The sequence below is a fragment of the Hipposideros armiger genome, unplaced genomic scaffold (genome assembly GCF_001890085.2).
Source record: "Hipposideros armiger isolate ML-2016 unplaced genomic scaffold, ASM189008v1 scaffold_168, whole genome shotgun sequence".
In the NCBI taxonomy this organism is placed as follows: Eukaryota; Metazoa; Chordata; class Mammalia; order Chiroptera; family Hipposideridae; genus Hipposideros; species Hipposideros armiger.
Window position 1 is genome coordinate 1,010,534 of NW_017731518.1, and position 27,934 is coordinate 1,038,467.

General features: G+C 42.5%; 1 protein-coding gene and 1 long non-coding RNA gene across 5 annotated transcripts in view; both read left to right on the forward strand.

The window, feature by feature from the left end:
• The window catches only part of LOC109387766 (uncharacterized), a 45,254-nt gene extending 38,693 nt beyond the window's left edge, over positions 1-6,561 (forward strand). Inside the window, exons 3-4 of one of the 2 annotated variants that reach the window (XR_002125093.1) lie at positions 1,015-1,154; positions 6,415-6,561. This is a non-coding gene — a long non-coding RNA (uncharacterized LOC109387766). Of the gene's footprint in view, positions 1-1,014; positions 3,290-6,414 lie in introns of those variants that run through there. The other variant, XR_002125092.1, reaches the window with a different exon arrangement.
• A 12,368-nt stretch (positions 6,562-18,929) lies between these two features.
• Positions 18,930-27,934, forward strand: part of NT5DC3 (5'-nucleotidase domain containing 3) — a 204,881-nt gene continuing 195,876 nt past the window's right edge. For 2 of the 3 annotated variants that reach the window (XM_019651874.1, XM_019651876.1), the window contains exon 1: positions 18,950-19,229. In XM_019651874.1, the coding sequence (XP_019507419.1) occupies positions 19,031-19,229 (199 nt within the window). In that variant the 5' untranslated portion in view covers positions 18,950-19,030. Of the gene's footprint in view, positions 19,230-27,934 lie in introns of all 3 variants that reach the window. The other variant, XM_019651877.1, reaches the window with a different exon arrangement.

Here is a 27,934-nt window from a genome sequence, read left to right on the forward strand (position 1 = left end):
CAACTTGGGCCAGTGAAGCAACGTCCTCCACAACTAGACTGAAGAACAAAAGGACAGCAACTTGTCTGTTCCCCTTCCTCCAATTCCCCAGCGCTGTTCCCATCTCCCAATTCCCCAATAAAAATCTTCAAAAAAAAAATCTACAACTTGACGCACAAGAACTGTGGTTCAAAGCCTCCCAGCCTCCTTGCAGTGCTGAGGGTTGCAATCTCGTGTGCTATGCTTGGTGTTCACAGCCTAGAATGATGCCTGACACATAGATGCTCAGTAACTGTTTATTTACTCTGTGCATGAGTGGTGATCCACAGACAGGTTGGCAGAAAGGAAGCAGGGGGGTAGTCAAGGTCTGGGTGGCTTGCAGCACGTGCAAATGAACGGATGAGGAGCAAGAAACATATTTGTGTCAAACACCTTGGGCACAATAATTTGAAATGTAACAGATGGACAAATGTAGCAGTGTGGGTACTGGAATGTCTGGAAAGAGAAATTCTGAAAATGATGACTTTGCAGTACCATGTATTAAATTGGGTCTTCAAGTTAAAAAAATTTGTATATATTTTCATTTGTGTCTATACACACACACACACACAGACACAATCACACGGTATGCTCCTTATTTTGTTCTAATAACATTGTTTTTTCTGCTAAAGTCAGTAATTCAAGATAGTTGCAACAGAGGGCAGAATTGTGTAAGAAATTTAAACACCTTTTTCATCTTGCCTGAAAAATCACCCCCAAATACAAATACAGATTGAGTTATAGAAATATTCTTCTTTGACTCCCTGGTTTTCAAAATTTACATACCAAGATTATTTAAAACCTCTAGAGTTATTTTTCATGTCGTAGTTTAAAATACTTGGTAATATGTGTAAACCTGAACAAAAAGCAAAATGCCGATCCCTTGAGAGAGAAACACTGGAATACGGATAATGTGTTTAACTCCTGTATGTAAAGAAAGCTCTTTATTCCTGTCCAAATATGCTTTAGGATTATTTGCTTTTCTTTCTATTCTAGTGCTGGAATGCAGGCTTTCTAAGGTTACTGCCACAGACAAATGCCGATGAATGTTCTTCACTGGAAGATTTTTGAAGCTTATGGGCAAGACCGATGAAACACAAGAGTTGTTCTTGAGTGTTGAGAACCTGTTAGGGCAGGTAACGTGGGTGATAATTGTAAATCCTTCAAACGTTATTCCTTTTGTGTTGGGTAGTTTCAAATATCCTTTACCTTTGTTCCTTTACAATTTAGTTCACAAGTCGAGAAATCAATTAGTTATGTTCATCAGTGAGGAAGTGACAATTTTAATTCATACTCCAAACTGGATATTAATGACAAGAAGCAGTAAGTAGATGGGAATCATTACAGAATAAATGAATACTAATTGGTATCATTTGGGGAGAAAAAGGAATGTTCATAAAGCGAAAAGGGAACTTGAGTAGTGAATTGGAGTGAATTAATAAAAGACTGGTTAAAAACTTGGCTATAATTTTTATAAAGATGTTAGGGAAGGTTGATTATCTTGTCTCTATATTAATTTACTTTTCCTGAACTATGAATGTTTCGCTTTGTTGAATGTGATGTAACTTTTACTCAGAACTCCTAACTATGCTTATGATGACATTTAACTGCCCATCAAGAAAATTATAAATTTTCACTGATTTCAGTATAATATGTGGACCCAGGATAGCATAACCTAAGACAAATCTGTCTTTATTTTTAAGCAAAGTCTTACAGATTTTCATAAAACCGTGCCTCCAACCCACTGACACACATCTCTCTATATAAGGAATTCTATTTAAAGAGATTTGTAAGATAAACATTGCAAATCTCTTTATGGCAGAGACTATGCTTATCTATTAATACCAATTTTTGTATCCTCCATGGTATATTACAACCCACAGGTGCATAATAAATGTGACAAATGCATGAATTTGAACTTGCAGGTATTTCATGTCCTCAGAAGAACTGAGCATGGGCTGTTTTCAGGCTGACCCAAATTTAAAGTTCTTTGGCACTGACCGCTGTGTGACCTTGGCAAGAACCTTAACCTCTGACCCAGTGAGTTCTCCTTGCTGAGGATTCTCATATGTGTCTCCTGGGGCTGTTAGCAGGTTAAGTGTGAAGGTACACAAAGCATTTCACACACAGTGTGGCATATTGTGAGACCTTAAGAACTGGTAGCTATTTCGTTATTAACACCTGTGGGTTGTAAAATAACTGAGGCCTAAGTTAGAAATCATATGAAAGTTTGATTTAAGCCGTTTTGAGCACTCTTTCATCTTCTGGAGAGGAGAGTCTGGTGATTCCCTGCTGTTTTATTATGACTGAAATTTCGCCCTGCACCAGATGATGTTTTTCCCACGAGGTCTGGATTTCCATAACTGACGCGTCTGTCTAGTTGACACAGACGTGTCTGTCTGGAAGCACCAATTATTTTATTAGTGCTGAGTGCCTGATAACCATCGTTCACTCATTCATTCCCTGAGGGCCCTGCCGAGCCCGAGCACGGTGCCAGGGGCTGGGGTGGTAGTGGCGAACGAGGCAGGCATCGTTTCTGGCCCCATGTAGCTCCCAGTCTAGCTGGAAGTCCCTGCCAACAGCCACATCCGTGAGGAAGCGTGACTTGTGAAATACGCTGGCCGTGAAGGGAGGAGGCTGGCTTCATAGGAGGTGTGCCAAAACTTAAGACATTTCAAGGGAATGTCCCACTTCGGAGCACTCCTTTAGGAGGCATCAATCTTATGATTCTATTCTCAAAGTATTTTTGCAACAGCTCTTTGAGACTGGCCGCCATGGAGACTGCTGAAAGAATTTTCTTTGGTCTCTGAGGGCACTTCCAAACGAGAGGTTCTCAAATGATTTCGTAGGGCATTCACGACTTCTTTGAAATATGTGCCTCGCATTCTTGAGGGGAAAGATCTTGGTGGTGGTGATGTATACAGTCTGGACTCTACCACATTTATCATTTCTTCAACTTAGGTCGTTTTAAAATTTTAATGTAGTGCTTTTCAACTATGAGGCAATTTTGTCCCCCAGGGACTATTTGACAAAGCTGGAGGCCTTTTTGGTTGTCACAGCTGGATGGGGGTTGCTACTGACGAGCCCCCCTCCACCTCCCTCACACACACATACACACCCACGTAGCGCAGAGTTATTCTGCCCCAAATGTCAATGGTTGAGAAACCCTGATTTAAATGGCATGTTGGTTTAAAAAGTAGGTCTCGCGCCAGAGAAGAGCGCGATGATGGTGCCAACTTGGGCCAGTGAAGCGACATCCTCCACAACTAGATTGAAGAACAAAACGACAGCAACTTGTCTGTTCCCCTTCCCCCAATTCCCCAGCGCTGTTCCCATCCCTCAATTCCCCAATAAAAATGTTAAAAAAAATAAATAAAGTAGGTCTCATTCTCTCCCGGCTACTATTTCACAATAGGTGCCCCAGGCAGCAGGAAAATCAAAGGATACATCTGTGAAGGGGCCTCTGTTTATGCAGCAGGTCTCACTTGTTAAAAAAAAAAAGCTGTACAGAGCAGGGCTTGGGAGACAGGCAGGTCTGGGTCGGTCACTCTGGCTTTCCTACTTGACTCGGAGACTGGGGATGGGTAGGGATGCAGGAATGAGGTCAAACAATTGCAAGTCAACAAAGTTCAAGACAGAGATGAATGAACAGACTGTCATGAGAGAAACAGTGGTATGTTTACGGGGAAATAACTGTCATCTACTCTTTCTCAACTTTGAGTGCATTTGTCAGCAGCTAGCCCTCCACAGACGAGTTCCTTTTCTTCCTCGCTTCTCATTTACTGCCCTTTGATTCCTACCTGCTCTGACCCCATTTTGTCTTCTCTTGTGGAAGTCACCAGGAGCGCCCTAAATGTGTCTGTACTTTGATCTTGTTGGTCCTTACCTGCTTTAGTGTTTGACAGTGTCAGGCGCTCCTTTCCTGAAATGATATTCTCTTGGTTTCTGAGCTATGCCCCCTCCCCCATGGATATCTTCTCTGATTATACCTTCTCAGTTTATTTCAGGGGTCTCCTCTTTCTCTCCCTGACTCTTGTCCATTGGCAGTGTTCTCTGGGGCTCAGTTCTTGGACTCTATGCTTGTCTCGGTCTTAGCACCTTCATCGCACCTGTGTGGGGTAGCCATCATTCTAGAAGGCAATGGCTCCTGAACTGCATCTCCTCAGACCTCTGTCACCAGCTGCACACATGTGCGACAATCTGCCTATTGGACATCTCCATGGGGGTATTCCAGAGTATTGGGGCATTCCAGAGTCTGCATGCTGAAGATGGAACACGTCCATCCCCTTCTCCTTACAAAATGCGTCTTCTCCCGACTCACCCAGTGCCGAAAACATGGCATCATCGTAATGATACATCTTCAGGATATTTATCATCAGTCACTATGCTAAACACATTATACATTTTCTCATTTAATCTTCACAACAACTCTATTATCTTCATTTTGAACATGAGAAAACTGAAGTTTAGGAGTTGAGGACACCTGCCCAGTTTCTAAGTGGTAGAGTCAGGATTAGCCCCTGGAAAGCCTGATTGCGGGGCCTCTGTGCTCAGGTATGGTGTCACTTCCAGGAATTTATTTCTCAGAGTTTCAGAGGCTGAGAAGTCCAAGAGAAAGACACCAGCAGGCTCATTGTCAGGTGAGGGCCCATTTCCTGGTTCCTAAACAGCCATTTTCTCACTGTGTCCTCACATGGTAGAAGGAAGGGGCTGAGAGCTCTCTGGGGTCCCTTTTCTAAGGGCATAGATCCCATTCATGAAGGCCCCACCCTCATGACCTAAGCACCTCCCAATACAGTCTTCTTGGGGGCTAGGATTTCAACAGAAGAATTTTAGGGGCTGAAGTTCCCTAGCACATGCATAATGCTTACATATTTAGAGATATAACTAACTCCAGGGGATGGTTAGAGTGTGGGGTCTGTATACCTAACTTAGTAAGGGTGAGGGAGGGAGAGAAGGGCACTTATAGAAAAGCAAGTGATTTGTGGGAAGATAAGGGGACCCTTTGTAGACTAGATGATATATCCTTTGTAACAGTGTCTGAATGGGTGTAGTGCCAGCTTCCTGTGTCCTGGAGAAGAAGATTTGAGTTGCTACTGGGGTGGGGTTTCATGACCCTTGAGTTCTGTCATGAGGCTCTGCTTTTAGGCATATAAGGAATTTCAGGAGCTCAAATGCCTTCAGCTCAAAATAATTCTTAGGTGATTGTGGCATACTTTGGGGTGGCATACTCACATCCTCTTTACCTACCTTTAATGGAAAATGTCTGTCTAAATGGAATGTGCCTGAGTGGACTCCATAAAGTAAGAAGTAAGCCAGAGCCACATACGGTTTGGGACTCATCACCATTAGGTATTTCTAAAGAAGTATTAGGCCCTCTTTAAAAGTGTAACCAAAACATTAGTCATCAAAACAATCTTGTTTAAAGTCAATACAGTGTATTTTTGCATTGAGGAAAAAGAACAACTGTGGTATACTGATGATTGCATTGTATTTATTCAGCAAGTATTTAAGTGCTGTAGACATTGTAACACGTGGTGGAGATGTGAGGGTGTATTCTTTTCCCTGACTGGTGTGTAAACCTGGGGTGGTTTGGGAGAATCATTCACCCCATAAAGATAAATAAGCCTGCTATGCCACCTTGGAGAACTCAGCAGGAACCTGCCCATGGGAGTGGCAGCTCAGTTGTAAGTCATTGCTTGCATCTGCCTTTGTGATTTTAGTTTGGAGTCACGTTTATCAAACTACTGTTTGTTTCCTTTGTCTGTAGCCTGTCTCCCTTTGGTGTTCTGCAGGGAGCTGCTTATCACTTTGAAGTGGTCCCCTGAGGTCTCCCACTTCGAGTTTTATGAACGCCATATGGCCTGTATTTCAATGCAGATCATCCTAAATCCTAAATTTGGTCATAGTGTCTTGGTCTTTTCTGGACGCAGTAACAGGAAAAGACAAATAGATGGAAAGTAGGACTGTCCTAAGTGTTCTGGGGTACAAAAGCAAAGATGATAGATAACTCCTACTTTCAAGGAAGGTCTTGTTTTATGAAGAGGCAAAACAAATCTATAATAAAAAATACAACACATATGTACAGTTTCAAGCATAACCTGGCTGGAGGGGACTGAACTGGGGTTTAGTTTTAGCACTGCCATAATCAGCCACGTGACCTTTGGCAAGTCACAACTGTTATGATGGAAGGTTCGTGTGCCCGATGCTTCAAAAGTCCAATATTCAAAACGTCAGAGTTTGGAATAAGGAAAGGTTTGTTGACCAAGAAGGCACTAGCTTGAGAGGATGGAGGTCTTAAGTACTTCAACAAATCCATGTTAAGAGTGCCCCAAATTCAGCAGTCTTTTTTTTTTTTAATGTTTTTTTTCTTTTTTGTTTTTTTGTTTGTTTCAGGTATACAAAACAAATCAGCCGTCTTTTATGTCATGGAAGAGAGGAGGGGTGGGGCAGTGGGTAAGGACCGCAGACAGCTAAACACTGACAAGGATCCAAGGAAGAGCTCAGTCTCTGTCTCTTTGTTCCTGATTTGTTCCTGGTTGGTCCATTGACCCCCGCTGAGCTGAGTCCTGTCTTGAGGCTCCTGTCAATCTTTGATAAACAGGTATCATTTTGTACACATGTCCCCACCTCTTCAGGAGAGACACCTTTTGACAAGGGTCTGTTTTTGCAAAATACTCAAGTCTCAAGCAGAATTCCACCAGTTAATTAGCATATTGGTAGCAGGAGCTCTTAGCCTGAAGGCCATGGGAGAAATGCTGGCTAGAATTTATGACAGAGTCATAGAGAGACAGAGAGAAAGAAAGAGAGAGAAGAGTTTCACTGTTACACAAGCTCTCTGGCCCTGGTGTAGCTCTGGTTCCATCTGTAAAATATGGGTGTTGAGTTCTCTGAGACCCTCTACAGAGTTAATATTCTGTCCGTGCTTACATGTAAAGGAAGGCAGTGATCCGCAGTGGAGGGTTTTTCAGAGAGCGTCTCTTGGGAGGGACCCTTAAGGAAGCAGACAGAGGATGTGAATTGGCAGAGAAGGGGCGTTTCTGTGCGGGTCTCAGTTGCCTTTAGCTTAAAATAATCCCCATACCACAGGGGCACATCTTGGGTTGACTCATTCTCATCCCCTGCAAGTCATCACAAGAGATTTCTAGTATAATATGCTAAAATAGTATTGTGAATCCAGAGTCATAAAGGAGCTTAAAGGACACTTTTCAACACTCTTTTTCTGTTTCTTTCCAATGTGAGTATTTTGACCTCTCAAACAGACTGTGAACAAGGGTCTTGTGATGTTTTTTTTCTGTGTACCTTCAAAGCATCAGAAATGGTGCTAATTGTACATAAGTGCTCTGTCAAGGCAGGAAGGGTAGAAAGTGGGTAAACAGGTGTTTTCTGGGCATTTACACAATTTTTCTGGGTATTCCACAGAAGTGCTGGCTGGGCTCCAGGCTCACAACAGTGAAAGAAATGGCTTAGATTGTTTTTCAGTCTACTGAAAACAATAATCTGTAGTTGACTTTTCAGATTTCAGTTTGGTTTATAGTTTAACGATGATAATTGCTATCTTGAAAGTCTTGGCATCTTCCTGAGTCTTATATAATATTATTACATTCGATCAACTTGTGGAATACAGTGTAATCCTCCATAGGGTATGAAAATAGTGAGCTTCCAGCAATGATCAGATTTTCATTATACTTATCACATTTTTATGCATGAGATTATAGTAAACACCAATTAAAATTATGGATTTGTGAGAGGGCGCTAAATCCTAAAATGAAATCTTTCTGTTTAATAGATCCTTTACAGCTCATCTCATCTCAATTTCTATCCAGTTTTAAGAACAAACCTAATAAAACCATCAATTCTAGAGATTTTTGTACTAATCTTGACTTTAAGAAGGGTTTTTTTGTAATTTATGTTCCAAGCTACCTCTGACACAGAAGGATCTTATTATTCTCCTTCTTGGATAAGTGGTTTCAATCTGCCTGTTGAGAAACCATTTCAGTGGGAGGAAAAAAACCCCCCAGAAACATGGCTTTTCATATTCCATTATATCAAGCTGAGTGTTCTGTACTGAATTGTTTATTTTGGATGAAGGATGGTAGATGAACATTACGTGACTTCCCTCTCCCTGGGGTTCTTTTATAAAAAGAAATGCCAACCATCTCAGTCAAATGTAGAAGGAAGAAAGTAAACAAAGCCACTAGTGGCTGACTTTTAGGGTGAGTCAGTCCCTTTCTCCTCATTTGATTTTCAAATGCTTGACTCAGCCAGAAACCTCTCCTTGATAGATCCTTTACTCTAAAAAGCCTGGTAAGTGGTAAAGACAAAATTTGCATTTTAATTTTAACTTAAACATTTAAGTGTAATTCCTTTCCCCAATTTTAAATTTAGAATCAAGGTGGTTGTTTTTTTTTTAAATGGGTCTTCTGATTGGTATTAGATGTCATCTTTCTCAAAACGCATCACCCACCATTTCTAGATTTGGCTTCTGTAGGGTGAGAACTTTGACAATTGTGACGCAGTGTGTGCAGGATCCTTCTAGGTTGCTACCTTTTGCCTCCCTCAGTCTTTTACGGTTGTCTTGCCCTCTCATAATGTGAAAGAATTTCAAAGCATTCAGCCTGCTTTTCATAGAAAACGACGCTTTCATTTCACACTGATATCTTACTAGTTTGTACCGTACTTAATTCAATCACCAGAATTAGACTAAGAAACGCAGCTGACTCCTGGTCATGCTAGAACACAGCAGTTGGCAACAGAAGTATGCCAGCACGGTAGAAATGAGCCTACTAGCTGCAGGCATTTGGTGTGCCCTGGGCATCAGTCAAGTGGTATATTTTGTAGAGGAAGTAGAGGGCCCTGGTTAATCCAGTTGATGTCTGTTAACAGAGCTTCCTTTTTACTTGTTGTGTAGGTTTAATCATTTTTAAAGGGTGATAAATTTGTAAATGCTCCTGGTTGCAGAAATATGTCCAATAGTCCTCATCAGCTGAGAAAACTTTTAAACCTGGAAGGGACTCTAGAGATTCCTCAGCTAATTTTAAAGCTGAAGAAATAGCAGATATGTCATATGACCTACCCCAGTGCAATTGATCAGAGAATCCTATGAATTAGATATTAAAATTGTTGAATCTCAGAAAGACCAAGGGACACCCTGAAACCTTGAAGGTGGTGAATAGTAGACTCAGAACTTGGAACCCAGTCCTCTGACCTAAATCCCATGCTCTTTCCACTGTTTGTGGGCTCTTGGAATTTGTGGTCTTGTTGGGAAGATAAGCACATGATAGATAGCTGAAGCCCAATATGATATGTGCAGTGACAGACATTGCTGAGGGTATGGGGAAGCACATACTAGAAGCCACAAGGAAGACTTTTCAGAGGCAGTGACTTGGCTGAGAGTCCTGACAGGTGTTTGCCTGGTGAGGAAGGTGAGAAGAGTATTTCAAGCAAGAAGGACCAGCATGAATAAAGGCTGGTGATGGAGGCTGAATTATTTCCAGAGGAAATAATAAAGATACCACTTTACTTTTTAAACACTGAAGAAAAAGCGGGGTGGGGTGGCGGGAACAGGGACACTAGGAAAACTTAGCATTTAAAATCTGAGAACATTGGGGAGTCCACTTCATAGTTGATGTAGAGGCCTGACCACCGCATTGTATTTCTGAAACTGATATTGAATAATACTGTATGTCAACTATAATTATATATACATATAACTTCGGGACATGGAGTAGAGTGCGGGAACGGATTCAATGCAATTGTAATAGATAAGCATGATATCGGGGGTGGGAGGGCAATAGATGGGGGGAGGGGGTTGTTACTTTGTGAGGGTGAAAAGGGTAACTATTGCATTGTTCTGTACACCTGAAACTAACAATAAAAAAAAATTCAAAAAAAAAATCTGAGAACAGGTTTTCAAGGAAGTTAGTGGGACCTTCCCCCTATTCTCACCTGCCCCCCCCTACCCCCACAGTTCATGCTCTGTTGAAACTAAGGTGGATGTGGCTCTGTCAACAAGTACAAAGTGGAAAAGGTAACTGATGGCTCCTTGCAGGCTGTACTTTTGGGGAAAATCTCCTAAGGAACCAATGTGACAGGGAGAATAGTGTTCCCTTTTCCCACTTCTAGAAGCTATGGTCCTTGGATCCTAGGGACCTGGGTTTGAATCCCAGTTCGGTTATTTTCTGGGCTTGTGCACATAACCTCTGTGAGTCTCGATTTTTTTACCAGCCAAAGGGGATAATAATGTCCCTATAGGGTTATTCTGACAATTTAATGAGATAATATATGCAAAACAACCAACAGAGTAAGCAGTTAAATGTTAGCTTTCTTCTCCATCCAGCCAGAACAAAGATGTGAAGTGGAAGGGGTCAGTGACCTCCCTCCAATTTAAATGAACCTCTCCTGGTCTTTCCTGCTACTTAGGTTGGAGGACTCACCAGGCTAGATGGAGCTGTCCAGCTGATACCGGACCTGAGGGAGGACGGGGTGGACTGGGGTCGGGCCCCGAGGCAAGAATGTCCTATCCTGGCAGCTGCTTACTATGCTTGTGCCAGAAAGGATCATCAGATTGTGTCCAAGAAAAGTGCTGAAGTCAGAGCTGTAGGTACAGGCCCAGAATGGGTCATGAGGGCAAAGGAGCCCGAGGAGCTAAGGTGTGTGACCAAGAGGGAGTTTGGGGAGCACGAGCCCGAAATAGTGTGTGCCCAGGGCAGCAGCAGCTGGTCCGCGTGACAGCCTCAATCCCCAGCAAGTGAGAGCCTCGTACAGGTGGAATGAGCGGTCCACGGGACCTGGTTATTGCCACCCAGAGGATCTCTGAGAATGAGTTCTTGCTCAGCCACCACAGGAGACATTTCTGGTTCTGTTCTTCTCCACTTGACCTTTGAAGGCCAGTTAAGGCCAATGCAACATGGCCATCCTGAGACGGTCATTCACAAGTGCACTCTGCTGAGCTAGACTGGGGCAACTGGGAACAAATTGTAATAGGGAGTCATGAAAATAATTTAAAAAGAAGAATAACCACAGATTGCTAAGCAGAGACAACAGCTGAAACTCTGTCAGATTTCCAGCAGAAGCTGCGGGCAGTATGTGACCTGGGCTATGAGCCATGAAGCAGAGGTACAGAGAGAGAACATCTCTGCAAATGGAAGCCACAGCTGATACCCAGAAGACAATGGGGGAAGAGGCAGCCTAGTGTAGCAGTCACGGGCAGGGGCCTGGGGATGAGGCAGACCTGGGGTTGTTCTACCCTGAACTGGAGCAAGTTACTTTTAACTTCTTTCAGCTTTCTCACCTTTAAAAGATAGCAAACAGGGGACCAGCTGAGTGCCTCAGTTAGTTAGAGCGCGAGCTCTGAGCAACAGGGTTGCCGGTTCGATTCCCACATGGGCCAGTGAGCTGTGCTCGAGCTGAGCTGCCACTGAGCTGCCGCTGTGCTGGTGAGCGCGTATACTCTTAACAACAAGGTTGCCGGTTTGACTCCCGCATGGGATGGTGGGCTATGCGCCACTCCCCCCCTACACCCTGCCCATAAATAGATTGAAAGCTGTGACTGGACTTGGAGCTGAGCTTGCGCCCTCCACAACTAAGATTGAAGGACAACAACTTGACTTGGAACTGACGGGTCCTGGAAAAACACAACGTTCCCTTCCCCAATTCCCCAACACTGTTCCCTTCCCCAATAATAATAATAAAACATATCTAAAAAAAAAAGATAGCAAACATGCACTAAAAATTCTCTGGGGGGGGGACACACGTTTTAGGAGACAACTGCACAGATGGGGACAGAGATGGGAGAGACACTTTTCCCTTTACATCTTTATATGTTTTCATTTTTGAACCCTGTGGATACATGTCCTGTTAAAAAGAGCAAATGAAAAAATGAGACAAATGATGATAGTTTACACTTTACAGGATTATACAGTCTTGACGGATAATAATTACATGAATTTTCTGTGATTGTTATTGTTATTTTAAGTACAGGGGTGCTGGCTGGGTATCTGTTAGTGCTTTTGCCTTTCAATACTTAGAAGTCTCTATCACATACCCAGATCGATACCCTACGTGCACTGGCCTTACCTTATGCTCATAATCAAGTTATAAGCGTAATTTGTACATTACGCTTATGTACAAATTCAGCTTTTCGCTGCCACATTTGTCGCTCGTCGAATGATATTTCCATGCCGCTGACTGCGGTGTTCGACTTTTCCCCATGAGCTCTGTGTTCCAGAAAGGAAGTTTAGGAAAGCAGATGTACGTTTTTCTATATTTTTGTGTTTTTCAAGAATGAATAGCAATGGGAAGTTTTTATACTTTAAAGCAATCATTTAATGTAGCCCCTTAACTGTATTTAATTAAAATATAAATACCTGTACTGTAATTATTTTCTGTGGATTTCTGACACATTTTGGAGAACAAACTTGAAATCAATCAATGCTGTGAAAAGGTTAAAAGCAGTCTTGTAAATGGGTAGAATGAATCAATGAGTACCACTTGCAGATTAGATTGTGAATGTATTTATTATTAGTTTCAAGTGTACAAAACAACATAATGATTAGACATTTACATCCTCACAAAATGATAATCCCAAGTCTACTTCCTATCTGACAGTGAACATTGTCATTATAATCCCATTGACTATATTCCTGTATGCTGTACTTTATATCCTATGACTGTATATATACCTATACACAGAGGGTGCCCCAAAAATAGATACACATTTTAAGAAAGGAAAAAACTGTATTAAAATTATAATACTCAATATATACCAATAACAAAAGATGAATACAAGTCACATGTATACATTTTTTGGCACCCCCATATATATATTTTAATAATAGTTGACAATCAATATTATTTTATATTAGTTTCAGATGTACAATACAGTGGTTTGGCATTTATATAATTTATGAAGTGATTCCCCTGATAAGTCCAGTACCCACCTGACATTATACATAGTCTTTACAACATTATTGACTATATTCCCCATACTGTATTTCACATCCCTGTGACTATTTTGTGACTGCCAATTTGTACTTCCTAATCCCTTCACCTTTCTCACCCATTCCCCACCCTGCTCCCATCTAGCAATATCAGTTTGTTCTCTGTATCTATGAGTCTATTTCTGTTTGTTTGTTTGTTTATTCTGTTCTTTAGAGTCCACATATGTGAGATCATATGGTATTTGTCTTTCTCAGTCTGACTGATTTCACTTAGAGTAATATCCTCTAGGTTCATCCATGTTGTTGCAAATGGTAAGATTTCATTCTTTTTTATGGCAGAGTAATACTCCATTGTATATATGTACTATAATTTCTTTATCCGATCGTCTATTAATGGGCATTTCGGTTGTTTCCATATCTTGGCTATTGTGAATAGCGTTGCAATAAACATAGGGGTGCATATAGTTTTTCGAATTAGTGTTTTGGATTTCTTTGGATAGAGACCCAGGAGTGGAATTGCTGGATCATAAGGTGGTTGTATTTTCAATTTTTTTGATGAATCCCCATACTGTTTTTCATAGTGGCTGCAATCCCACCAACAGGGCACAGGGTTCCCTTTTTTCCACATCCTCACCAACACTTGTTTGTTAATTTACTGTCCATTCTGACAGGAGTGAGGTGATATCTCATTGTGTTTTTTATTTGCATTTCTCTGATGATTAGTAACGTTGACCATTTTTTCATATGTCTATTGGCCATCTGTATGTCCTCTTTGGAGAAATGTCTCTTCATGTCCTCTGATCATTTTTTAAGTGGATTGTTTGTTTTTTGGTGTTGAGTTGTATGAGTCTTTTCTTATAAATTTTGGATATTAACCTCTTATTAGATGTATCATTGGCAAATATCTTCTCCCATTCAGTAGGATGTCTTCTTGTAGATGGTTTCCTTTGCTGTGAAAAAACTTTTTAGTTTGATGTAGCCTCATTTGTTTATTTTTTTCTTTTGTTTCCCTTGCCTGAGGGGATGTATCAGTGAAAATATTACTAAGAGTAATGTCTGAGAGTTTACTCCCTATATTTTCTTCTAAGAGTTCTATGGTTTTCGGTTTTACATTTAAGTCTTTAATCCATTTTGAGCTTATTTTTGTATATGGCATAAGAAGGTGGTCCAGTTTAATTTTTTTTGCATGTATCTGTCAATTTTACCAGCATCATTTATTGAATTGACTGTCTCTACCCCAATGTATATTCTTGCTTCTTTTGTCATAGATTAAATGACCATTTAGGTATGGATTTATTTCTGGGCTCTCTATTCTCTTCCATTGATTTATGTGTCTGTTTTTATGCCAATACCATGCTGTTTTGATTACTATGGCCTTGTAGTATAATTTGATATCAGATAGCATAATACCCCTGGCTTTCTGTTTTTTTTTTCACTTTTAACACATTATAGAGAATTATGTTAAATTGATGGCAATGGGACCTGGCACTATATAATGAACACCTATATAATCTTCACCTATATTCACCAATTGTTAACATTTTTGCCACATTTGCGTGTTTTTTTTATGTACATACAAACACATGCAGTTTTTTCTGAACCATTTGAAAGTTGCGGATATGACACTTTTACCTCTAAATAATTCAGCATATGTCTTCTGAGTACAAAGACATTCCCCTATATAACCACAATATAATTATCAAACCCAGGACATTTTTTTAAAAAGATTTTATTGGGGAATTAGGGGAGGGGAACAGCGTTGGGGAATCAGGGAAGGGGAACAGACAAGTTGCTGTCCTTTTGTTTTTCAGTCTGGTTGTGGAGGATGTTGCTTCACTGGCCGATGTTGGTATTATCATTGCGCTTTTCCCAGGTGAGGCAGTCGCTTGCCAGCCATTGGATGGCCGCTCACGGTGGCTCACAGCAGCTCATGAAAGCACACGCCAGCTGCTGGCCAGCCCCACTGCAGCCTACGCTGTTGCTAGCGACTCACGGCAGCCCAGCTCCAGGTCGAGCTGTTGTTCAGCATCTTAGCTGTAGAGGGCGCAGCGTCACTGGCCCTCATGTGGGATCCGAACCGGGGCCCTGCTGCTCAGAGCTGGCGTCCCAAGCCAACTCTTAACCAACACGCCACTTGGCCAGCCCATCAAATTCAGGAAATTTAACCATTACTTATATTATCTAACATATAGTCCATGTTTAAATGTCCCCAGGTGTCCTAGCAGTTTACCTTTTGATTCAGAGTCCTATGTAAGATCTTTTCCTGCATTCGATTGTCCCCTTTAGTCTAGAGCATTTAGGTTGGTTTGTTTTGTCTTTCATGACACTGACATTTTTGAAGAGTTAGGTCAGGTTCTACCCTACCCTCCCTGCCCTGATGTCCTTCAATTTGTATCTGTCTGATTGTTTCTTTATAAGTAGTTTCAAGTTAAATGTTTTTGGCAGGAATACTACAATAGGTGATGTTCCAGTGTCATCTTTTATACATGTCTTTTATCTTTCTCTTTCAAATGTGTGAAGTCAGGAGTAATTTTTAAAAATTCTAATGTTCGGGGCAGCCAGTTAACTCAGGTGGTTAGAGCGCAGGCTCATAACATCAAGGTTGCCAGTTCGATTCCCACATGGGCCACTGAGATGCGCCCTCCACAACTAGATTGAAGACAACTACTTGACTTGGAGCTGACGGGTCCTGGAAAAACACACTCTTCCTCAATAAAATTTCTTAAAGAAAATCCTAATATTCTTATTTTCAAATATCCAGCAGGTCAGTTATTGATAAGTGAGTTCTGTTATCACGTCGTGATTGAGGCACTGGGCTATTTGTACAGATCACTTGATTTAAGGGCAACCTACCTGGGATCTTCTCATTCATCAATCCATGGAATCCTGCAGTGAGTTCTGTATCTCAGGACAAATAAGTTTCTGGTTATTCATGTTCTATTGTATGGCACCTTGACAACTTTTGATCTTTTGCTACCTTCTCAGGGAAATTGAGCAGATTCAGGGGAGGAGATATTGGCCTCAAGGCATGAGCGAGCGGTATTCTGAGGGTTCTAGGAGTGGCACCTCATTATGGGAGTACTTGCTGAAATAAAACTACAACAGTTCCCAGAGTTCTAATATAGTGTGAGTTCTATAATGTGAATGAATGCAGGTAAGTTACAGAGGGCTAAAAGCATGAACTTGGTACCTCATGAAATTTCAGATAAATCAAAAGGTGCTTCCAGAAAAGGGGAAAAAGCCTTGAGACCCATTATTTCCATTTCTGCTGAGGGAAAGACCCAACAGAAGACACAAAATAATGTTGAGATGCGGAATGGCCCAGGGAAAGAAGCATCAAAGAAAAAGATTATTCCTCTAAGATTTTATCTGTGGGTAAAATGGATGGTGTAGTATAGCTTTCACAGTAAAGGGTTTTGTCAGCTGAAGTGGACAGTGGAAAAAGTCTAAATAACCACAATTTACCAGCATCCCCTACTGTGGCTTCTTAGCACAAATAATCCCTGGGAATCCACATCTGAGCTCATCTCAGAAAAGTGGCTTTTGTCATAGCCCAGATGACACTTCAATTCCTCAAAGTGTTTTTTGCAGAGATCTCAGTTTGAGAAAAAATTGTTGAAGACCTCAAATGATACTAATAAAGAATAAAAATTATCTCGGACTCTTTCGTATCTGTAATTTTTTTCTACTTTAGTTAGAACTCTTTGATGAGATATTTTCTTTTATAACTCCTAGGAGTGCTGTTAATCAAGGTCTAGGGATTTGTTTTTTTTTTAGCCCTTTAAAATATTGTAACAGATTTTTGCTAAGAAGAATAATTTTTATGTGATTCACATTGCTATGGCAGGTATATGAATGTTGATCTCACAGGGCTCCATTTCTAAAAGTATACTGAAGCAATGTTATAAAAGTTCTAATTGTGTTACTTTTACATTGCTATAGTTTATCTATTTTGAATTTATGATTTAATGTTCCATATAAACTAAATTTACAATTGCTATCCCCAAAACCTGTTTTATGAAATATGAATAACAAAAGATATAAATTGGAATAAACTAAAACCATAAAGTCAGTTTAAAGTACCAGAGTCCATGGACTTGATATCATACGTTTTAAACATTTTAATTGCCTCTCATTTTATCAATGATTTGTAAGATATTACCTGTTAAGGATTACTTATCGGCTGCCTTCTCCCTTATCATCCAACTAAATCTCACCTAGTATGTTAGAAAGCTAAATGGAAGATGGAGCTCAGCTGTGTGATCTTCAGAACGTTATTTCACTTCTCTTAGCCTGAATTTCATTATTTATAAAACGGGAGAAATTTTTTTTAAAAATTAAAAAATTTTTTCAATTACAGTTGACATTCAATATTATATTAATTTTGGGTGTACAACATAGTGGTTAGACATTTATGTAACTTACAAGGTGACCCCCTGGATAAATCTAGTACCCCCGGACACCGTACATAGTTATTACAATATTATTGAATATATTCCCTAATCTGTACTTTAGGTCCCCCTGACTATTTTGTAACTGCCAATCTGTATTTCTTAATCCCTTTACCTTTTTCACCTAGTCCCTCAACCCCCCTCTTATGTGGCAACCGCTAGTTTGTAAAACGGGAGAAAATATACACCTACTTTTGAGATTACTGAGAGGATTGCATGAATTAATGCACACAGCATATTCTTCAATACATAGCAGTTATTAGCTGTCATGGTCTAACCCGAGTCCACCTTTTTCCATGAAGCATCTCCTGGTTCCCTCCAGCCCACATATTAAGCCTACACTAATACTTAGTGTTATTTGTCTTAAATAGTGCCCCACCCCTTTCACATATGTCAGTGTGGTCTACCAGGCAGACTGACAGCCTTGAGAGTTATTCCCTGTACTCCACCCAGTACCTTGCTCGACAGTAACCGCAATAACCAACAGTTTGGCAAGTCCTCGTAGTTCAGTGATTCTCAGCTCGGTCCTGGGTGGGCCGCATCAGTGTTGCCTGCCGGAGCCGAATCTGACTCAGTCACACGGTGAGGGGTACCGTTGGTTTGGCTTTGGTGGAACCACAATGCACAGAACAGATGCAGCCTATAGTTCTGAGAGAAGACAGGTGCACTGCGCGGGTGAATGTGGGCGGGAGCAAGAGCTGGGTGGCTGTGTCCCGAGGGCCTCCCTAGCGAGGCAGAAATCTCAGGAGGGGCATTGGCCTTCTAGGCTGTGCAGTGGTGTGTGCCCTTCAAACACATCAGACCCGTTGTGGGGCCGTGACTGTAAGAATACAAGCTGGGGATCCGGGGACATCCCAGACCCGCCCCTGCGATCCCAGGCAGATCCAGAACTCAGAGGCCATTAATGTATAGAGAGGTCACCTCCTGAAGTCAGGGTCTAAGGCAGCGGTTCTCAACCTGTGGGTCACGACCCCTTTGGGGGGGTCAAACGACCCTTTCACAGGGGTCGCCTAAGACCATCGGAAAACAAAAAGATATTTACATGACGATTCATAACAGTAGCAAAATTACAGTTCTAGAGTAGCAACGAAAATAATTTTATGGTTGGGGGTCACCACAACATAAGGAACTGTATTAAGGGGTCACAGCATTAGGAAGGTTGAGAACCGCTGGTCTAAGGCACTGTCTGTGCAGCCAAAGTCAGGGGACAGTCACAGACCGTGGGAGGAAGATGCTGCGGAGCTCCGCCCGCAGAGGGGGCGGGGGTCACCTTTAGTGGCCCAGGGCTGGCAAATGAGTCATCCCTTTCCACGTGGCCTCGGCCTGACCCGGCATCCGCCCAACCACACGGCCACCTAGGTGCGCGCCTCTGGGTCAAGTAGTGACAGCAACCAACTCAGCGCTTGGCCCCTGCCGCCCAAGCCCCGCCCCGGCCGGGTTGGACCAGGCCCCGCCCACCCCGCGCACAGCTCCGCCCCCGCCTAGGCCCCACCCCCGCGGCGGCCGAACGAGTGGGCCGCGCCACCACGTGCTCCTACGCAGGGAGCCGCCCACAGCTGGGCTGATGCCCGGGCTGAGCTCTGGCTCTGCGGCGTCACTCGCAGCTGGGCGGCGGTAAGCATGGCCACGGCGGCGGCGGCGGTGACTCGTGGGGTCGGGGCGAAGGCGGCGGCGGCTCTGCGGGGCGGTTGCAGGACTGCGCCCCGGGGACGGCCGCGCGCTGGCCCCGTGCGACACTTGTGCACAGCACCTGGGACTGCCCCGGACATGAAACATTACCTGTGGGAGCGCTACCGGGAGGCGAAGAGGAGCACGGACGGTGAGTGCGGCGGCGCCCCCCGAGTCCCCTGTACCTGTGTGTGGGGGGGTGCCTTCCCGCCGCGCTGGGGTGCTCCGTTCCCTCCCACGCGGCCAGCTGGGAAGCGGGCACCCGCAGACCCGGCTGCTGACCTCCAGGGCCCCCGGTCGTGACCCTCGGGCTCCCCCAACCCTTATCGCGGGCGACATCGCCTCTGCAGTGCGATTTAGGGAAACGCGGAAAAATGCACTTCCAGAAACTTTACAGCTCTTGCTTTTCTCCTGTTGGGAAAGCTGTTTTATAAGTTCTTGGGATTTTTAGCCAGAAATCTCTATTGGAAGCACTTGGGGCTCTCCCGGGGATTCCACCTACATGGCTTGGGAGACGGTCACCCGAACGCACCGGTAGGTGTTGTTATTAACCAACAGTAATAATAGTAACAGCCGGAATCCTGCAGGCGGCGGATTACTCTGGAGCGGGGCTCCTGGGCAGGTGGCAGTGACTGAGGCTAATCTATTTTTCTTCTTGGTGTAAGGGTAGGATTTGCTGTGTTTGAAATAGGAGGGGATTCAGGTCGGATGTGTTCTGGGCTATCTGCTAACCTCAGTGAGGAGGGGATACCAAAGAGTGACTACTTTGTGTCCAAGTGAACATAAAATTAGCTTGGCTTGGTTGTTACTAAGAGGAATGGGAAGAGGCAGAAAGAGGACCGAGTAAAATACTAGTGCCAGGCGCACAGGTTGTCCATACCTGCTAGGGAAGTGCCACATCCCCATCCTATAGGTGGGAAAGGCGAGACTCAAGTTGAAGGAACCTGGCCAGGGTCACACCTTGACTGGGATCTGCCTCAGCCCCCAGTCCGCTCTCTTATTTCCTGCGCTGCTCTGCCTTCCAGTAGCAGCTGACCATTTGGGAATTGGTGTAAAGAGCCAGTGATAAGCCCTTGGTGCTGCTGCTTTCAAGGAAAATTTAGAACAGAAAATTTTAAACTGATTTTTTTGGGGGGTGGTGGTGAAAGTTGTACACAGATATAGAGAGAGACTATCTGGTGGGAGAGAACATTTTGTAGGATCCCATTTTCCGTCTTTTGGCCAGAAGTCAGTTTAATGAAAGAAAGCAATTGGGATAATTTTCGGAGGGAACTCCAAAGTGGCTAGTAATGCAAAATGCTGTGAAATAGGGCTTATTTTCTTAGTGTTGCTTTGCTCAGAGTTAATTTTGCATTGGTTTTTGAAGTGGTTGTGTGGTATGGTGGAAGAAGAGTGGTTTTATAGACATTGGGAATTGCAGAGCTTCCGTGAAAGAAATCTAGATCATCTAGCCCAGCTTTGGTGCAGACAAGACTTTGTTTAATTGAAATTTTTCATTGAGATAATTGTATATTTACATGCAGTTCTAAGAATTAATACAGGGCGATCTGGCATACCCTTTACCTAGTTTCTCCCAATGGTAACATGTTGCAAAACAATAGTACAGTATCACAACCAGTATATTGATATTGATACATTTCACAGCTTTTATTCATAGTTCTCTAGTTTTACTTGTACATGTATATTTAGTTCGATACAGTTTTTTCCTGTATCCAGCATCACAGTTAAGACACAGAATAGTCCACAAAGAGGATTATTGTCTTTATAAGAGGTTGTCTTTATAACCACACCTCCTTCCTTGTGGTCTCTCAAATCCCGAGGGCATTGTCTGTTCTCCATTTCTAAAATTTTGTCATTTCAAAAATGTTGTGTAGGTGGAATCATATAGTATGTCACCTTTTGGAATTGGCCTTTTTCACTGAACACCCTTTCCTGGAGATTCACCCAAGTTGTTGTATGTATTCTTTTTATTGCTGAGTAGCATTCCATGGTAGGGTTGCACCACAGCTTAACCTTGTTTAACCACAGTTTCCTCTTGAAGGACACCTGGGTTGCTCCCAGCTTTTGACTATTACAATAAAGCTGCCATAAACATTTGGGTACAGGTTTTTGTGTGAACAAAGTTTTCATGTCTCTAAATGCCATGCCACTGCTTGGTTGAATGGCAATTATATGTTTAGTTTTATAAAAAACTACAGACAAAATTTTTGCCATTCTTATTCTGTGGATGAGGTATGCCGCTTGCAGGCTGTGAGACCATGGGGAGGCCACAAAACCTCAGTTTCCTCATCTGTAAGATGGGATGCTGGCAGTACCAACATCTCATAGGGCCATGGTGAAAAATGAGTGAGTCCGCCCATGAAAGGGGTTTAGAGCAGTGTCTGAGAATGAGACAGCTGAAGTGCTGGGTGGTAAAGATGGCGATCGGCCAGAGTTTGGGCTTCGGTGTGTGACAATTCCAGGGGGACTTGGGAGTATGACGTCTGGAGGGAGATTTTGAGATTTATTAGCTCTGTGACCTTGGTGTAAAGTTGTTTTCCTCTCTGACCTCAGTTTTCTCAACTGTAATCGGGATAATGTGAGGATTTTTCGCTTGGGCTTGGCACTCAGCAGATGCTCAGTAAATAGCAGCTGTTGTTATCAGCTAGTAAATGACTCTTTCAGCCTTAGACACACAGTAAGGGGTGGAGGTAGGTTACTTAGCTCTGGAGTGTAGGTCTCCTTCACCTAGGGCAGCACCATAACTAGCTATGTGGCCTTGAACAAGCCGCCTGACCTCTAGTTTTGGTCTCTCCCTTTGTAGAGTGAGGCTGCTGGACTAACGTGTAAGTCGTTTCAAGTGTTACAGATCTGTGATCAGGTATTCGTGTGCCTCATCCCATCTTCATACCCCAGCACATGGTCCCTCTCTCACCCCTTGGAACACAGGGACTTTAATTTGACTTTTCCTTCGTTGCCCTGTTTGGGGCTATACCATCCCTACCCCTTTAGCTGAAGTCTGTATGAGTATATGTGCCCAGCCTGTGCTCATTCACCAAGCATTTATTAAGCACCTAGCAGTGGACTTAAAGGTTGTTGATTCACAGGTGGATGAGTCTGAGAGGGAGGGGACCTGTGCTGCATGGATGGGGAGACTGGTAAACAGATAAGTGACAGTCCAGCTTGGGGAGATAAACATAGGACCCAGGGACTCTGAGATCAGAGCAGGTCACTGCTGGGGGATGCAGGAAACGTTTGCCTACGCTGACACTTGAACTATGTAGGAGTGAGAGGTCAGAAGAAATACTGATATTCACACAAAAACGTATAGTTTTTGTTGTTGGTTTCAGTTTACAAGAAGACAAAAGAATTTTGTCTTTTCTCTTCCTGATTATTTCTCTCTGGCCACTTGATCTCTTGCTGTAATCCACCCTGTTCAGGACCTTCCTTTCAAAGGGGAGCCCAGAATGAAGCCAGCTCAGGGAAGACATGATTTTTACTCTTTGTTTTACCCTTTCCTCCCCGCCTCCATCCTTTTTTTTTCTCACTTTAATTAATTCTTTTTATAAAGTGTATTTTTTAGATCAGTTTTAGATTTAGAGAAAAATTACATGTTTTTATAACTCCTATAACGCATTTTCTCCTACTAACCTCTCACCTGACATGAGAATGGTACGTTTGTCACAATGAATGAACCAATATTGATACATTGTCAATATTGTATTAACTAAGGTCCATACTTACTTCAGAATTCCTTAGTTTTTAATCTAGTGTCCTTTTCTACTCCAGGATCCCATCCAGAATAGCACACTACGTTTAGTTGTCATGTCTCCTTGGGCTCCTCTTGGCTATGACAGTTTCTCAGAGTTTCCCTGTTTTTGATGACCTTGGCAGTTTTGAGGAGTACTGGTCACATACTTTGTAGAATGTCCCTCAATTGGAATTTCTTCCTTTTTAGCTTTAAGATTTTTTTTTGAAGTGTAATATTTATGCCTTTTGTATCAAACTCAGCTCCAAGAAAATGTTTTTTGTATTTTCAGGAACAGAAATATTGATTTGTGACCTCTAGCAAAAATTTCCTGTAGAACTGTGGTTCTCAACCGTGGGGTGGGGGAGGGGGTAGGTATCTTGTTCCCCAAGGGACTTTTGGCAATATCTGGAGACCTTTTTGATTGTCACAGCTTGGGGGGCAGGGGAGGCTGCTGGCATCTAGTGGGTGGAGGCCAGGGTTGCTGCTAAACATCCTACAAGCACAACACCCACAACAAAGTGTCATCCAGCCCCAAATGTCAATGGTGCCAAGACAGAAATCTTTTCCTAAAATGGTGACTTCTAAGAAATCATTGTGCGATTATAACTTAAAGGGGTGGATGTATTTGCATGTGGTCTGTTATTTTCTGTTACGTTGTGTGCTGTGTGTGTCTTTGAACTTAATCCCCGGGCTTCCCAGGTGCGGTGTGCGCATTCTGTACACCCTGTCCTGGTGTGTACAGAATGGGAGCGTTCCTGTTCTTCCAGGAAGAGCTGCTCTAGCTGTACATTTGGAGAGCTTGGTGGGTTTCCCCCCCTTTAAAGTCATCTGAGAGCCTGGTCTGTTTAGAAGGTTTGGCTACTTGGCTGGGGCTATAAAGTATATTGTAGAAAAAAATATGGGGATTAGCGTGAGTCGTTACAAGCTTTTACTGGTGGTTGAAGGATTTTTTCAGAGTTCTTGGTAGAGAGCATTGAGGACTTAATAAAAAATTTTGGACTGTGTGTAGCACCATGATGTAAGCTTGACATGTATAGAATGAGCATCAAGTGCAACCCTTAGATACCTGTGAGATAATTTAAAAATTACACTTGTGTCCCACCATCTTTGGAGAGATGTGGTTAAAGAAATGTGGAAAATATATGTTAAAGAAGATTCTTTACAGATAGGCTTATCAGGGCTAGTAAATCAGAGCCTTTAAAATGCAGGACTCTCCAAGAGGGAGGACGTAAGTGTAGCCTTCCCTAAATAAATTTGACCATGGACCCCCCTTTTTGGGGTAATGGCTCAAAATGGAGGTTCTAAAGAATATTTTTTGGGATGTTCTAATAATATAACAAGAATATACATTATTAATGCCCAAAGATGCTTAATTGTACAATCAGAAATATGCTTTTTCTGTACCCTCTATGTGCCGGTTACGTTAGCTATAATAGTGAACAAGGCAGACATAGCTATCGCTAGGGTGTGAATTTTCTACCTTTTAGCTCTCAGGACTTTTTTGCACACTTAAAGTTATTGAAGATCCCAAAGTTTTTGTTTATATATGTTGTAAACAAAATAGTGACTATTTTAAAAATTAAAGCAGAGATTTAAAAAATTAAGTATTTATTTATTTAATACAACAGCAATAAATCTGTAACCTGTTAACCTAAAGGATATACTTTTTATGTAAGGTGACTGTTTTCCAAAATAAAACAACTTCAGAAGAATGCCTAAACCTTTTCTAAGAACGTGAGAAGATGTTGCACATTTTTGCAAATTTCTATAATGTCTGGCTTAACGGAAGACAGATTCTTGGGTCTGATTCAGCCTCAGTCTATTGCAGTATCAGGCATCATGTAGCCTCTGGAAAACCCCACTTCATGTTAGTGAGAGAACAGGAGTGAAAAAGGCAGTTAATCGCTGTATTAAAGTCTTATCACTTCTGTAACAAAATGCCACAAAGTTTGTTACCTTGTAGTTCTGGAGATCAGCAGTCTGAAATGGGTCTCACTGGGCTAAAATGAAGGTGTTGGCGGGACCGCGACCTTTCTGGACCCTCTGGTAGAGAATGTTTCCTTGCCTTTCTAGTTTCTAGAGGCTTCCCGCATTCTTTGCTTTATGGCCCCTTCCATCTTCAAAGCCAGCAGCGGCCGGTTGGTCTTTCTGACTTCACGTCACCCTGCCACTGAGTCTTCTGCCATCCTTTTCTGGCCCCTTCCATCTTCAAAGCCAGCAGCGGCCGGTTGGTCTTTCTGACGTCACGTCACCCTGCCACTGAGTCTTCTGCCATCCTTTTCTGGCCCCTTCCATCTTCAAAGCCAGCAGCGGCCGGTTGGTCTTTCTGACATCACGTCACCCTGCCACTGAGTCTTCTGCCATCCTTCTCCACGTGTAAGGACCATTGTGATTACATTGAACCCACCTGGACAATCCAGGCTACTCTCTAAAGCCAGCTGAGAAGCAGCCATAATTCCGTCCGCAACCTAAACTCCCCCCTTGCCATGAAAGGTAACATATCACATGTTCAAGGGATTATATGTGGATGTCTTTGGAGAGCCACTGTTCTGCCTACCACATTTTGGTATTATTATAAAAATAGTTTTGACCTCAAAGATCCCCTGAAAGGGGTGGGGTTCTTAAGTTATGCTGATCTAGGAAAAATGTTAGCTGAACGAGTGGATGAGCAGAGAAATGGAGACGGGACGGACATTTATGAAGCACCAACTGTGTGCCAAGTACTATGCAAGTACACAGCTAAACTGTGTGCCAAGTACTATGCATTTTATGGTTTGATAACTGCAACCTTGGACTAGTTACTTCTCAGCCTTGTTTTCTCATCTGCAAACTGGGGACAGCAATGCTTACCTCATGGAGTTCTTGGGACATTAATTGAGATAACGCATGACAAGTTCCCAGTGCATGGCATATGGGCGATGTTGAAATTCATTCCTTTTTTATGTCCTGTATACTTTGATGAAATTTTTTTTTTTTAGATTTTTTTAATTGGGGAATTGGGGGAGGGGAACAGACAAGTTGCTGTCCTTTTGTTCTTTAGTCTAGTTGTGGAGAACGTCACTTCACTGGCCCATGTTGGTATTATCATTGCGTTCTTCCCAGGTGAGGGAATCGCTCCACCAGCCATTGGACGGCGGCTCATGGCAGCTCACACCGGCTGCCGCCACTCATGGAAGCTTATGGCAGCCCACTGCAGACCCATTGCACCTATGCCATCGCTGGCGACTCACGGCAGCCCTGCTCCAGGTTGAGCTGTTGTTCAGCATCTTAGCTGTAGAGGGCGCAGCGTCACTGGCTCTCATATGTGGGATCCGAACCGGGGCCCTGCTGCTCAGAGCTGGCGTCTCAAGCCAACTCCTAACCAATGTGCCACTCGGCTGGCCCTGATGAAAAGTTCTTGATAGTTTGTCTAGGGTGTGATCTTTAGATATGGCTAAATTTTCTTTTTTTCTGTTTCTTTGGAGCAGTTAAATTTCTTTTTTTATTAAATGACTTATTTTAAGATTAGGTTGTCATTAAAGCATTACTATATATAATTTGATTTCAAATATAGTTGCATGTAGTTTTATTTTTGGAACTTTGGGAAACATGATGGATTTCTACGGAGCAGTTAGAGTTATACATACCATTTACAGAGTAATAAGAGATTAATTTTAACTTTTGGTGGGAGTAGTATAAATGTCATATGCATTATTAGTTATTCAGATGAGTAATTCTATTTGTCATGGATGGATTTTTTTTCCTGGAGATAATGCAAAATACATAAACTAATGAAAAAAAATGAAAACTTCTTTTCAGATTAATAGATGCAGTAAAAATGGCTTTTGAATTGCCGCCGCCTGTGGGGGCACAGCCAGCCCTGTGTTAAGTTCCTCTTATCTCCACTTGTCAGTGCCATTTCTTAGTCTTCCTCACTGCCTGTGATGTTGCTCGTTACATAGTTTGTGCTTTATTATTTTTGTTTATAATCCCTGCACAGTGCCCCCATACAGTGTCTGACACACAGTAGGTGTGCAGCAAATACTTGTTGAAAAGATTTCTGAGAGTTTAGTAAGTGGGAAAACCAGTTTAGCAAAATACTACATGCTGAATGACTTCATTTATATAAAATTCTAGAAAATGCAAACAAATCTGACCAAAAGAACAGCAGTTGCCTGGGGATGGGCAGGGGTCCAGGAGCCAGGTGGAATTCAGAGGGGTGTGAGGAAATGTTCGGGGATGTTTGATATGCTTATTATCTTTATTGGGATGTATACATATGTCAGACCTCATCAAACTGTATACTTTATGTGTGATTTATATACATTGGCCCCAATAAAGCTTTACAGACAAACAAATAGGGAAGGACTGTGGCTTTGCCTGACTTGAGGCAGGCACCCTGGATGTGAGAACCTAGGAGTGGCCCAGGAGGAGTCAGGTGTTCTCCTCTGGACAACTGGGGATGAAGGGGTGGGGCTGGGTCCTGGAAGAGCCCAGAAGCTGTGCGTTTAGAGGTGGGGAAGGGTCATTGGTTATCTGAGGGTTGGGGCGTGCTGCCAGGTAACCCCATAGATGTTTGCCTTCATAGTGAAAAGGACACCTTGGGCATCTTGACATCTGTTATTGGACTAGTGCAGAAGTAAAAGTGATTTCCCACTACATGGTTATTGGAGGTACAGGAGAAAACAGTTTCTGGCTAAAAATAGCTATTTAAATCTCTAAGGTCAAATAGTAGCACATTCTTATGAATTGTCTGTATCTCAAGTCACACTTTCTACTGGACCTGATTTCTCTTACTGTAACTAATTATTAGCAGAAAGGATATTAAGTGGGCACAACTAGACCACATAACATTGGTTGGCAGGAAACATAACATTTTACACATAAACATCAAATCTGTGTTATGGTCAAATTCTTCCCTAACATATCAATTGCATCAGAACAAATTCACAAGCGGCATTAGGAGAGCTGGCTGTCTGGCCCTCACCCAAGCCTTGCTTGACAGAAGGAAGTTTAACCTGTGACGTTCGCTAAGAGAAAATCGCCTAAAGTGGGGTTGCCTTTTTCTTGTCATTTTCGCTTGGTAATTACGGATGAGAAGTTGAAAGGTTTAAAGTTTGGATATAGAACCTTGAGTTTACTTGCTG